Raw genomic sequence first — 13609 nt, 5'->3', positions numbered from 1 at the left:
ACTGCTCTGCAACCAGATCTCCTGATGAATATGGACTGACTTGGAATGGATCTGTAGAGTCCTTTTGGTCCTCTTTTATGGATATTAACCACTTATCATAGAATCATAGAATATCAGAGTTGGAAGGGACCTCAGGAGGTCACCTAGTCCAACCCCCTGTTCAAAGCAGGACTAATCCCCAATCACTTCATGGGGCTTTGAGTCGTAAAGGAGGCGGGGAAAACAAGGTAAAGTAGTGACTGCACTCAGATGTCTAGTAAAGATACTTAAGTCCACCTCTCCCTCAGACAAGATAGATTCTTGGACAGCTTTGTTTTTGCAGTGGCATCATTTAAAGATAACTAACTAACACTTAATACCTACAAAAGCAAAGAGGTTAAGACATACCACAAAAGCTGACTTGCACAAGGAATGGTCAAAAATCCACTATATCAATACGCTCCCAATAACCTTCCCAAGAGATGCAATCAGTACATTAACATACAGTCTTAACTATTTCCTTCTTTAAACCCTGTCACATCCAGCCCGGTGATAGACTGCTAACTCCTACTTCTCTGCAATATCCATAAAATACACTATGCTTATGATACCACATAATGCATAGAATCACTGGAACAGGCACATAGTGCGGGATACATATTTTTCTTTTCCTTTTTTATTTAAGTTGCTTTGCAAAAGTTTTGAAAATTGTTTTATATTCTTTAAAATATTAATTTTTCCAAAGGAGAGGCAGAATTTCAAACTATGTTCCCATACCAAATTAAGTTAATTTTGTTCTCTACTATTGAGATTCTTTTTATCCTATTTTTAAAAAGTAATTTGTCTCTCTCACAGTGTCTTCTACGCTGGTTCAGACTGGATTTTTTTCTATTCCTTTTTTAATGTCTCTTTGATTAATCACTATTCTTTCCCAAGTGGTAATATGGTCAGAATATTTCATTTCAGTCTGAGAACTCTCCATTATTTCTTGAGTATTTTTAAAAGGGTCTGACAATTTTTTCTGTCTTGGATACTACAGTATAATAGGTGCCTTAGAAATACCTAACTGCCAATTTTAAACGTATTTGGATCATAATGTATTTGCCAATATGAAATTAGTCTAAATATCCAAAATTCCAGATGCAATTCTCTATATTTATCAGATTAGATTAATACAGGCAGTATCAAGTTAAAACATATTAGAGAATATTCTTTATTTAAGAGCAGATCAGTCTCTTTCTCATCTTCTTTTCAGAGCTCCTTTTGGTTGCAGCTATATTTGAAGATATTTTCAAGGTCCTGAATCACATTTACTATTGTTCATACCCTATTTCAAAACATAACCTCACTTAGAGTTGAGCTTATTTCGAGTCATTAATATAGTTGCTCAACAACACTTAAAATGCCCCAGTTGGTGTTTATTCTGAAAACCTGGAGATCTGAAACATTTATACAAACTCTTGTGGCCTTGAGCCTCAGATATTTTCAGATCCTCTGAACTGAACATACACAAGGCCATTCCTTAATAAAATTAAAGTCATTGTTTAAAATTTGAGGCTAATAATTTTGAAAAATTTATTCTATTTGCATCAATAGACTTCATAGCTTTTTTTTTTAAACTCGAGTTCATTTTGAACTAATCCAAAAAAAGCATCTTGAAGTACCAAATTTATATCTATATTTTCATAATGGAAATGTTGTTTCAATCATAGATAATAATAAGGTTTAATAATAAATCTTATGTTTGTCATATTTTAGTGAATAAAGCTATTTGAACCCCAGTAAACCATTAAATTAAATATACAAAAAAAAACCAAAACCCAAAGTGTGTTGTGGTTAGTACAGTTCATATCTTCAAGAAGCTCGCAAGTTATCTGCACTGCGGAAATGGGGCCAGATTATTCCCTGATTTCTAATGGTATTAAACCTGGACATAAACCTAAGTCCATGATTTCACGAGGTACTCCAGATTTCCGCTGCTAGAAGTGAGGGAAGAAGTCAGACCATGAAATAAAGTGATGTTGCTCAGACTAAATGGGATTGTACTATCAACTATTTGTGCCTGTTTCTCTCCTCATCCTCTTCACCACCATTCCTCAGATACATTATCTCAAAAAATGACAGAATCAAAGACAATGATTCCAGCTGGACTACTGCATATAATTACTTCTTTTAAAAGAACTAGTATTTATCACTCTGAACAGAAAGCATTTCTTGATAAAAGTAGATCATTTCAGGTTTCTAAGAATATCTGTAAAAACTAAAAAGCTGAACTACATATAAGCACCCTCCAACTCCTACTAAATAAAAATCTTTTGTATATAAAAATATTTTAGCTAATTGCAAAAAGCATCTCTGTAATCTAAAATACACCAATCTGTTCAATTTAATTCCATAATCAATCCTAATTTAAGTATCTCAATAACCAATAAAAAAACAAAACAAAAAAAGAAGTCCAGATTTTAGCATAAAAATAACTGAATATCCCTGCCTAGGTTTACCTTGATCTGTTAATGTGTCAACACTACAAATGACCTTTTCTTCACTAGAATTTTACCTCATGTTAGTTACTGCATGTTAGCTAATTGATGGTAAGAACACACCTTTGTTCCTTGTGAAGATGAACCTTTGAAGACAGGATCATACTCATTAATTACTGGCACAAAACTTGGCTCCACCCAGTCATGAGTTTTCCAGAGTTATGATACAGAAACGATTCCAATCAGACAAGCTGTTCTAACTCACACTATATAATAAACCCAGATGGAATGACCACGACAGAACACCTGACCGACTCCTGCTGTGAAAAATAACGAAAAAACCAAAAACCGAACAGCCCCCATTCCCGCCTAACCTTTTACTTTTTCCTAACACTGAGTGAACCTGCAACAGCATTTCAAACCCTGTGCTAAATACACATAGCAGAAAAAACACACATTGCCTGCAAGTACCTTGCTACAAACAGAGATATTATCATAAGAATTGAAATAAATCTGTGACACCACCTGCAACCTAGGCTTGTGCCCCTCTTGGCTGTCTAATACCAGTGGAGAATGCCTTGGCCCACAGCTAACAGTAACAGTCAATGCCTCTTTCTGAGACAACACTGAAACAGATGGTAGTCCCAGTGTCAAGAAACACTAGATGCCAGTGACCTCACCATTGACTATTCAGTGTTGAAATTCTTATTCCTGGGCAAGATTTTAATCAAGACTATGACAGTAAACTAAATGTAGCAACACCGGGCTTCCATTGGTATTCAAACCCCAATCAACCTGGCTTACGCCCAGGTCATGTAACTGAAACAGCACCATTTTCACTGTGCCGCAAGTACTCCTTTTCTTTTTGTTTCACCTCTGCCATTGCTGAAGAAAAAGGTGGTACTATGTGATCTACTCTGCCATCTGACATGGATCATGAGGTACTGCTGCCCAGCTACACGTGCTGGCAAGAGTCAACAGAATCACACGAAGCTCATTATACTCATTCTTTTCAAACAGATCCAAAGGAGTTACGATAAGCAGCTACTGCTCCTGACCAAGAGTTTTTGGTGCGTGGAGCCCCACAGAGCTCAGTCTTCTCACTACTCTTATTTAATATTTCTATACCACGTTAGAGAAACATTTTGTGATGAAACAAGTTGCAACATGAATGATATGCCAGTGACACACAGCTCTATTTACCTTTTTCATCCAGTGCAGACGGCATTCCCTCCCAGATATCAAAATGAATGAAGGAGACAGAAGCCTGAATTTGGAACAAATGGCTCAACTGGAACAAGACTGAAGCGAGGCTAACTAAAAGTGTTTTAAAGAACCAGTGAACACCATGGTCTCACTCTGCATCAGGGGCATCTGATCACATTAAGAAAATGTGTCATCATGGGGTCCTACTGGAATCAGCATTGTCACTGAATAATAAAGTACCAGATGCTGTCACAGGCACCATTTCCAACTAAATGACAACTACAATCATTCCTCTCATACAACAGCTCTACCACTGTATTTTGTGCACCTGTCACCTCAAGGCTAGACTACTGTAGCTCAACCAAAAGCTTCATAAAATGTTCAAAAAGAAGCTATAACTGTGCAGTCTCCTAAGCAGGATGAGCCAAATACAGCATATCACTTCTGTTCTCTGCAACACACATCTGCTCCCCCATTCACTACAAGACCCACTTAAAGATTCTTGTATTGAAGCCCTTAAAAGTCATCTACCTTAACAGCTGCAATCATTCAGTATAGTCTAATTAACATAATTAGGTATAAACTCCAGGAGACAGAGGTAAAGCTCTTTCAACAAGACAAGAGGTTCAAAACTCTGGAACAACTACCCAATGGAGATCAGAGTCCTAACATTCCTATCCTCAGGTCATACTGTAAGATTCAACTCTTTTTCCCCAAAGAACCACAGCAGAAGATAGCCTGGCAGAGTGCTCAAGAGGAGGGAAGATAACTGTCTGCCCTTCTGGACAGTTATGACTTTTTATATATATAATTCTCTGGCCAAATGTTGAGGAAAGTAACTGAAAGGTAAAGAGCTCTTGGAAATGAGCTTACCTCCTCTGGCTTAACAGATTTTTGCTTCTTTAAACCCCACACATGCAACTATTCTGCAAATGGGAGTTATGTCAGCTCTAGAAATGACAAACTGTCTAATGTCCCTAGAAATTGTGTGTGTTTGGAAAACACTGAGGAAAACTGATTCCAAAGATCATCCTCACAAAAGTTTGTGATTTTGTTTCCTTTAATTTAAACAAAACCTGAAAGTTTAGGTGAAGGAAGGTGAATGTGTATGCAGTCCCACATGGCCAGGGTTTTTATTTTATTAAAAGATACTTGATACATCTTCAGTTCATGCAGGATATCTTCAATGTTGTTTGTCAGCTGATTGTCTGCTTTTGAGGTTGTAAGGCTGAGCCATTTGCCTCTCCATTCAGATCAATAAAAAAAAGTTAGCAAGCCAATATCAAGAAGGCCTGTTAGCAAGGGAAGAAGACAGAGAATCTGAAATTTCAGCTGTGGTCCAATAGGAAGTAGTTTTCCTCTGCTTACCGGCTACATCAGGATGCCTAGAATACTCTCAGAACACGTTCAGTGTATATTGTGTTAGCTCTCCTTCCCAGATACACTCAGGAAAACATGTCCCATACATCACAACTGGACTGTAAGGACTCAGACACTGTGTGATGGTGGTAGAGAATGCATAAGCAGATGTTTCATTGCTATATTCCCCCCACTAACCAGGATTAGCCTATCTAGCCGTGGAACACACTAGGGCTACAAAGCTCCTGTGGGCCAGCAGCTAAAGATGTTATTTTTTACAGGATTAACTCCTTAAAATTGCAATCAATTCCATGATTATTATTAAATCAAAATCACTGTGTGTAGGCTTATCGTTGTATGTCAAAATAATACCTTAAGCTTTCTAAGGGTACATCTATACTCCAGTTAGACACCTACGGCTTGCCTGTGCCAGCTGACTCAGGCTCGAGCTAAGGGGCTGTTTCATTGCTACAGCCCAATCTCTGGGACCCTCACAGCTCCAGCCTGAGCCCAGACATTTACACCACAATTAAACAGCCCCTTAGCCTGAGCCACAGGCTTTTAATTGCAGTGTAGACATACCCTAAGTATGACCTTACAGCAAAGGTCAAGTGCATCATTCATCTCTGACTTTACATGCAAAAAGTGTTCTATGAAGAGAAAAGAAAAATAACATCTGCCAGCGATGATAGAGTGTATTTTCCAGTAGGTTTTACCATGCTAAGGTGTCAGGCTGCCAACCCAGGAAGGGAACAGTTGTCCTCCTTCTTGAGGTTGGGTGCTAGCTAAATTGAGGAGGCAAACGTGCCACTGACAGCATAGCCAGCGGGTGGCTGAAGAAATGGCTAAAACAACACGAATAAATGGGCCCCAGTTTCTTGCGTGTCCCTTGATCTATTCTACAGCGGCGGCATGGAGTTTGATCAATGAGAGGCTGCTAAGAATCTCAGGGGCTACAAAAAGACTTGCCCTCTCAGTGTGTACCTACAACTGTAGGACACTGATAAGGGATGACTTGATCAACCATTTAATGGAGGAGAAGGCAAGGCCAGCCTGCAAAGTCCTTGGTCTCTGCGAAACATGATGAAGAAAGGAGATGGAAGCGAAGTGAAGAGATAGAAGCACCATCATATTGGGAAAAGGAGAAGGTGCGAGAACTGTTGGAGGAATTGATTTTATTGTCAACAAGGAATGGTCTTCAAAAATCATCTCCTGCAAGTTCAAGTCATCACACATCGGAATGCTACACCTCCAACTGAACAAGAACAGCACCCTCAAGACTATCCAGATCTATGCTCCCACAAGCACAAGTGAAGATGATAATGTGGAAAAATTCTATCAGTAGCTCGAAGAAACCCTCACTCAAAAATCCACAAATACGATTGCGAAGGGAGACGTCAACGCCAAGGTTGGAAGAGGGAAAGAAGGCGAAAAGTTCATTTGAAGGTATGGCATCGGCAAACGGACTGCATGAGGAGAGTGACTGGCAACTCTGGTGGAGATGAAAGAAATGTTCATTGGTAACACTGGTTTAAGTAGAACAAGAGAAGGTGGATCATGCCCAATGTGAAGAACAAGAACGAGTGACTATATTCTGATCGATAAGCAGCACATCATACAAAACATCTCAGTAGTGTAATCATTCAACACCGGTACTGACCATCGCTTGCTTAGAGCGAGATTCATCTTCAACGAAAAGGTAGAGAAGAAAGCGCTACTGATGGCAAATCAGAGACAGGGGCCAAAAATATTCTACGAGGCAATCCTGAAAGTGAACATTTCCAAGGAAGACTGAAGTCTCATAGAATACTGTGATGAGGACTATAAAAACTTCACTGATAAGCTGAGGCAATGCATGCAATTAGCCAAGAAAGAAAGACCGAAAAGAGCAAAGGTAAGAATCTCGGAGGAAACAAGGAACTTGCTACAGAAATGGAGAATTATGAAGAGAAATGATGGCAACAAACTCAAGTACTCCCTCCTCTGCAAGCTGATAAGAAGAAGACTAAAGGAGGACTTTGAGAAGTACTGAAATGAAAGCTTCTTAAAGATGGCTAAAGATCACAGAAGCCTCAAAAAATACCAACGGGAATTGACACTGTACTGGTTGACAATAATGGCACTGAAGAACAAGGATGGAAAAGCAGTAATTGACAGAACAGGGATGGAAGCAGTCTGCAAAGATTTCTGCACCGAACTGTTCATGTATCAAATAAACGTCCCACTACCAACACTTCAACAGACCAATGAGCACATACTCCCGGTCCTCATCAGCGAAGTTCAACATGCAGTTTATCAAATGAAGGAAGGAAAAATTCCAGGAAAAGATGGACTGACAACCAAAATAATAAGAACTGGAGGCCAAGACCTCTGGGAAATTCTTGCTAAGAGGTTTAGCTGGAAGGAGTCCAACACCATTTTGCTGTATAAGAAGGGTGATCGTGAACATCTAAATAACTATTTTCCAATATGCCTGCTTTCACATGTTTATAAGCTGTTCCAAACTAATAACAAACTGACTCTCAAAGTTGGGACGAGCAGCAGCCAAAAGAGCAGGCAGGTTTTCGAAGGAATTTCAGCACTATGGACCAGCTAATGGAGCACTCAAGGCAATACAAATTCCCTTTATGCATTGCTTTATACGACTATGAAAAAGCATTCGACAGTGTAGAGATCAATGCAGTGCTGAAAGTTCTTGCAGAGCAGGGCATCGACACAAACTACATCAACCTATTAAAAGAAGCAAACTCTGACTGCACTATGCATATAACTCTGTTTGACACTCCCCTTCGTACCCCAATCAAAAAAGGTGTGAAGCAAGGAGACATGATTTCACCCAAAACTCTTCACAGCCTGCCTCGAAATGGTAATGAGGTGGATGAACTGGAAGGGTGGAATTAGTACCAGTGAAGAGCAGTTAATCCACCTCAGATATCGTGCTGATTACTGAAAACACTATGAAACTACAGAAAATGCTGCAAGAACTCGACAGAAAAAGCAGCCAAGTTGGACTAAAAATGAACAGCTCTAAAATGAAATTTATGCGGCCTGATGCCTTGCCTAAAGCCCAAATAATAGTTAAGAAAGAACAAATTGAAGAAGTCAAGCAATACGTTTATTTGGGCCAAGAAATTAATATGCACCACGATCAGTAAGACGAACTCTCACAAAGAAAGAAAGCTGGTTGGCACGCATTCAGTTCTATCAAGGATGTCCTCCAAGGAAAAATCAACAAGGCAACACACACCAACCTCTTCAAGTCAACAGTACTGCCAGCAATATTGTACAGCAGCGAAACATGGATACTGATAAAGGTAGAGGAGCAACAACTGGCTGTAACAGAGACAGCGATGGAAAGAAGAATTCTGGGGATGGGATTTCAATCCACAACCGATTCCCCAATGAAATGATCAAACAGCAGAGTGGAGTGCAGGACGTCGTTGTTGAAAGCAGGTACAGTAAAATGCGATGGGCCAGGCATATAGCTAGGCTCACTGTCAGTCGATGGACTGCAGCTGTCGCTGAATGGTATCCACAGGAACTGAAACAACCATTTGGCCAACATCCAAAGAGATGGGAAGATTTTATCGTAAAAAGGCATGGCCGCACATGGAGAAGGAAGGCCAGGATAAGAGAAGAATGGAAGGCATGTTGTGATTGGCTCAATCTATATGAGGGCTGAAGGACTGATCAATCAAGGTGAGATAGGAGGCCAAACTCAGCCAGTAAAAAAGTTAAATTAAACTTTTAAAAGTTCACATGGGAACAGGTGCATAAATTATTATTCTAGAATAAATTTGGTTGCCCTGTTATTACTGTACCTATTTTAATATATACCATGGAACACCTCATTTTGTTCAACAGAGCACCAAGCAATTCCCAACATTTATTAAAAATGCATATAGATCATTAAATTAAAACTCCTGCATACCATCCTCACGGAGAAGGCAAAAGAAATCCCAGTTTATTCCTACATCAACTGGCCTCCAGATATAGATCTTTGGCATTGTAGAGTACGTCTACATAGGATTTTCCCTGACCTACACTAGAAAAGGAAGCGTATGAATCCATCCCCCTGCATCTATGTGAAAAGAAGATCTAAGCACCACAGCACATGCCCTCTGGATATGGAATATGGGAGATACCCTTTGTGGGTAATTTTAAGGGGAAAAATATCCCTTCCTCTGCTGGTAGCCCAAACACTGATTTCCAAGCGTCTGCTTTTGGATTCAGAAGCAGAATTAAAAAGGAATTACGGAAATCTAGGGCCCCAAGAGCACACATCCACATACCTAGACTTGCAATAGAAGTTTCAAAATAGAGGTTCGTTTTCAGGTAGTGTTCCTCATTTTGGAAACAGTCTTCAATTATTTATTTATTTTTAAGAAATCCCAGAATTGGCATTTTTCAAAGAAAGGCCCTGGAAAGTGATGGGTTAGTCCACAAGCTGGAGAAAGCGAAACCATGATCTGGTAAATAGTAGTGTAAATAGTAATGATGTAGGTCCAATATTTAAGTTTTGTTTAAAAAATATTTTACAGAGCTTAAAATTAATTAGAATCTTGGCATTAATTGAAAAATATTAATTACAAAGTTTGTTATGACAAACATTTGCCTCCAGTGTTTACAACTCAAGCACTCCAGCATTCTACCTCTGCACATGCACCAGAAACTGACTAGGCCTTTTTGCCAAAGCTCAGTGAAATACAAAAGCAGACAGCATGTGTGACAAAAAGTACATTTGATTTAGTTTTAGAATTCTTTTAGTTTTAATAACTTGATTATTATTATGGTGTGGCAGGCTTTCTAGGGGATGTCCATAAACTACATAACACATTTTTTGGTTATTTTCATCACTCACTTTCCTCCCCTTGTAACAATGAAACAAACATGCAAAATTAAGGACTCACCCACCCATAATGTGTTACATAATTTATTGACAGCCGCTTATATTCTGAAAGCAAAGAATGGAGCTCCATGCAGGAACAAGAGTCTGATTGCAGAACTGGGGCCAAAGTTAGTAACAAAGAAAGATTTTTTAAAACGTGACAGTCTCTTTAAACATACCCATGTAGACAAAACATTTATATAAAAAAATATAAGTTCTGAAGACAAACATTTAAAGCGGTTTTCTCTTATCACCATAAGCCTCACCTTTGACAGAAGATTGTTTGGACTGATACTGTAGCCTTTAAGGCTCTCATGTAACTTCTGCAAGCATTGTACGACTCTTCGTTGTTGTTCATCATTCCCCAGCTCTTCTGCTTTGATCAGAAAGTCATAGTGTTCTAAAGGTCCATTGCAAACCAACAAGGCCCTAGAGTTAGCATCTGCTAGAGTATTAGGGGCTATGTTCTCAGCTGCCTGAATTGTGTATGCTGTAAAATAAGAAATAATTAACTGTTAATCGAAAGGTTCTGAAAGTTGTTTATTATATTCTTAAACAATATACACATTTACATAAATTATTATGTTCAAAAATGGCTGCTACTTTAAATAAGTAGTAACAGAACAGTATAGATTAGCTAAATATGCACCAATATATTATATGCAATCTCTTTGTATTTCGCTAAATAAGCTTTTTAAAATGTAGTTCAAAACTGGAAGTTGCTTAGTACAAGGGAGAAGGGTTAAACATGTTTTTATATATATATATATATTAGTGACAAAGCTCTGTCCTTGCCTCCGTGGGTCCCACGTTTCCTGGCAGATTTCACTAGCCTCAGAGGCTCACTGTGACCCTCCACGTAACCCTTCTTTCTCTAAAGACAAGGGTCACAGTCTACTGAGCCATCTTCATCATAAGCCAGCGAGGGAGGTGAGGAGAAGTTATCCTTCCTTGCACAGTCTCTGTTGTCTCCCAATCTCAGTGATTAATCAGGGGGCAAAGAGCGGGGAGCCCGGGCCCACCCTCTATTCTGGGCTCCAGCCCAGGGACCCTAATAGTATCAGCTATGGTAGCTGATCTTTTAGTAACATGACGTGTACAATTCCCTGGGCTACTTCCCCCACAGCAGCCCTCACTTCCTCAAGCTCCACTTCACCCTTACCTCAGGGCCTCCTTCCTTGTGCCTGATATGGTGTATACTACTCAGTCTCTCCAACAGCGCAACTTCCTCCCACAGCTCCTGACATGCACACCCACCTGACTTACTGGGAGGCTTTTAACTAGTTTCAGCCAGCCCGATTGGCTTCAGGTGTCCCAATCAACCTAGCATTCTTCCTGACTTCTGGAAAGTTCTTAATTGGCCCCAGGTGTCTTAATTGACCTGGAGCAGCTTCCATTTCACTTAACCTGGTACCAGGGATTTGTTTAGCCTGGAGCTAATATATCTATCTCCCACTACTTTTCTATAGCCATCTGGCCTTGCCCCATCACTATATATATATATATACACATACACATACACATACACACACACACATATATATATAAAATAAATACACAAACTTTTAAAAAAAACAAGTAGAGCTGGTCAAAACTTGCGATTTGCATTCCACAGGAAATTCTATCATTTAGAAATCTGGCTTTGTTCCAAATTGGAACAAAAACAAAACATTTCAAAACTGACCACAAAATGAATTATTTTTTAAAAAATTATTCAATTAAATTGAAACATTTCATCCCGGTTGACTTTTTTAATTTTATATTTAAACTAAAAATCAAAATGATATGATCCAATAAGATAGAAATGTTGAAACTAAATGTTTTGACCTTATCAAAATACTTTTTTCAAAACAAAATTTTGTTGAACAACGTATTTCTGTGGCAAGTTTTGATTTTGCTGAAACATTTTCTGACAGAAAACAGCTCCAACCCAACAAAACACTGACTACCAGACAGTGCTATATATCAGGGCAATCCTCAGATCAGTCTGGATGGTCCACCAGAAATCACCATCCTTGGAGACAAACCCCAACTATTCCTGATTGGACCTGTGAGTTTGGATCCTGTATAGTTTCTTCAGAGCTGTCTTCCCTGTACACTATGTGGGGGGAGTTGATGCTATGGGAGTTTTGATTCGAAGGGAAGCCAGTGCCCCCATCAAACCCACAGAGCCCCAGTTCCTATTGGATACCCCAAGATTATAGAACAAGTAGCAGCATGAACCCTAGATTTATGGAAGGGTAAGTAATCTGGTGCCGTTCAGTTCCTGAACACAGGGCTGAAGGCATCAGTAATAGAGATCTCCCTCAGCAGACCACAACAGGCTCTCCTTAAAGATGGGGCATCTGTGTGCCTTGGACTTCACCTGTTCTGTCTTGTCAAACAGCAGCAGAAGCGGAAAGTGATAAACCCCCAGGTAGTCTCTTGGGATGGAAAGGAAAAGGCTTCCTCATTTACAGACATGGGAGATAGAGAGCATGTGTAAATGCTGATAGAGGGTTCTGTGGGAGAAACTGCTCACGGTTGTCCCAAAATAAACATTCAAAGCCGAGGTTGTGAAAGAGGAGCACTGCTGCATCTTCACCACTAGATGGACAAGATCTGGTGGGTGACAGAAGAGGCACGGCTAAGCCCCAAAACCTGGGTGACATGTCTGGTGTTGGGACTGCTTCCAGTATCTACAAGAAAAGATGTAACCCCACTAGAAACAGATTCGGAGAGAGATCAGGAGCCAAACTATATCATTCCACTGCATCATCTACCCTACAAAAATAATTTGATACACATGGCCAGAATAGACTTCTCAGTCATCCAGTATTTTACAGGACTGATCCATGTATCATTAACACTGCTTCTCTACTGTCACCTGTTCTTGAACAGATCCAGAGAAGGGGATTCTTCATTATTATGAGCAAAACGTAGCAAATGTACACCAGAATATTCTTCCTTCCTTATTCTTACAACTTCTTATTCTATCATTTTGTGGTAATGTCAACAAAGCTTTCTTCATTTACGGTATATATCACTTCCCTGCAAGCTTTTATTTTCCAGAGTGTAGAAACTGGGCTCTGACCATTTCTCTTCCTGCCTACCCTCTAATGCTTGTATTATATATCACAGTTCTCTGTGTGTTTTCTCTATTTCCCTCCACACTCAAAAGTATCCTTCTTAAACTGTGAGGATTACATGTAATATTTCTGATATGGTCACAAGCCATATCAGATTCCCCTAATTTTATATGAAATCTGTGTATTTATACAAAAACAAAATTGGTTTTTTTCACAAGAGTTCTATATTCCAAGCTTGTTTATTTTGTTATACATTGTCACTCTCTCTTCTTAAATTCACTGCTTTCTAGAGAGCTGACTCCAGTTTGTATCAGTATTTTTATTTCTGTTCCTAAAATACATGTATTCAAATTTAATCTCATTTTATTGCATGCAGCCAATTTTGCTGCCCTGCTGGCTGTCTACTACCCAAATATTACTGATCAACATGCCAGAAGATATTGATAATGAAATAAAGTGAAAGAAACCTCTTACTAACAGAAAATAAAAAAATAAAACCTGAAGCAAACAAGAATACATGAACTTAGGGCTTGAAAAATCCATTTACAAAGTATAAAAATTTTCCTGGCAAGCGAGGAACCTAAGAGCAATTTCTGCTGCATCTAATCTTTCTTTTTTAGAATATTGTT

At 39.2% G+C, this 13609-nt stretch overlaps 1 protein-coding gene across 2 annotated transcripts in view; it reads right to left on the bottom strand.

Annotated features, from left to right (window-relative positions):
* The window catches only part of AFG1L (AFG1 like ATPase), a 142028-nt gene that overhangs the window by 111688 nt on the left and 16731 nt on the right, over positions 1-13609 (bottom strand). For both annotated transcript variants that reach the window (XR_005224661.2, XM_037894589.2), the window contains exon 2: positions 10179-10402. Coding sequence is in view for 1 of the 2 variants with exons in the window: in XM_037894589.2 (XP_037750517.1) it covers positions 10179-10402 (224 nt within the window). In the remaining variant the exon portion in view is untranslated. The remainder of the gene's footprint in view (positions 1-10178; positions 10403-13609) is intronic.

Source organism: Chelonia mydas, chromosome 3 (assembly GCF_015237465.2).
Source record: "Chelonia mydas isolate rCheMyd1 chromosome 3, rCheMyd1.pri.v2, whole genome shotgun sequence".
NCBI lineage: Eukaryota > Metazoa > Chordata > Testudines > Cheloniidae > Chelonia > Chelonia mydas.
This window is presented reverse-complemented; position numbering and strand designations above follow the sequence as displayed.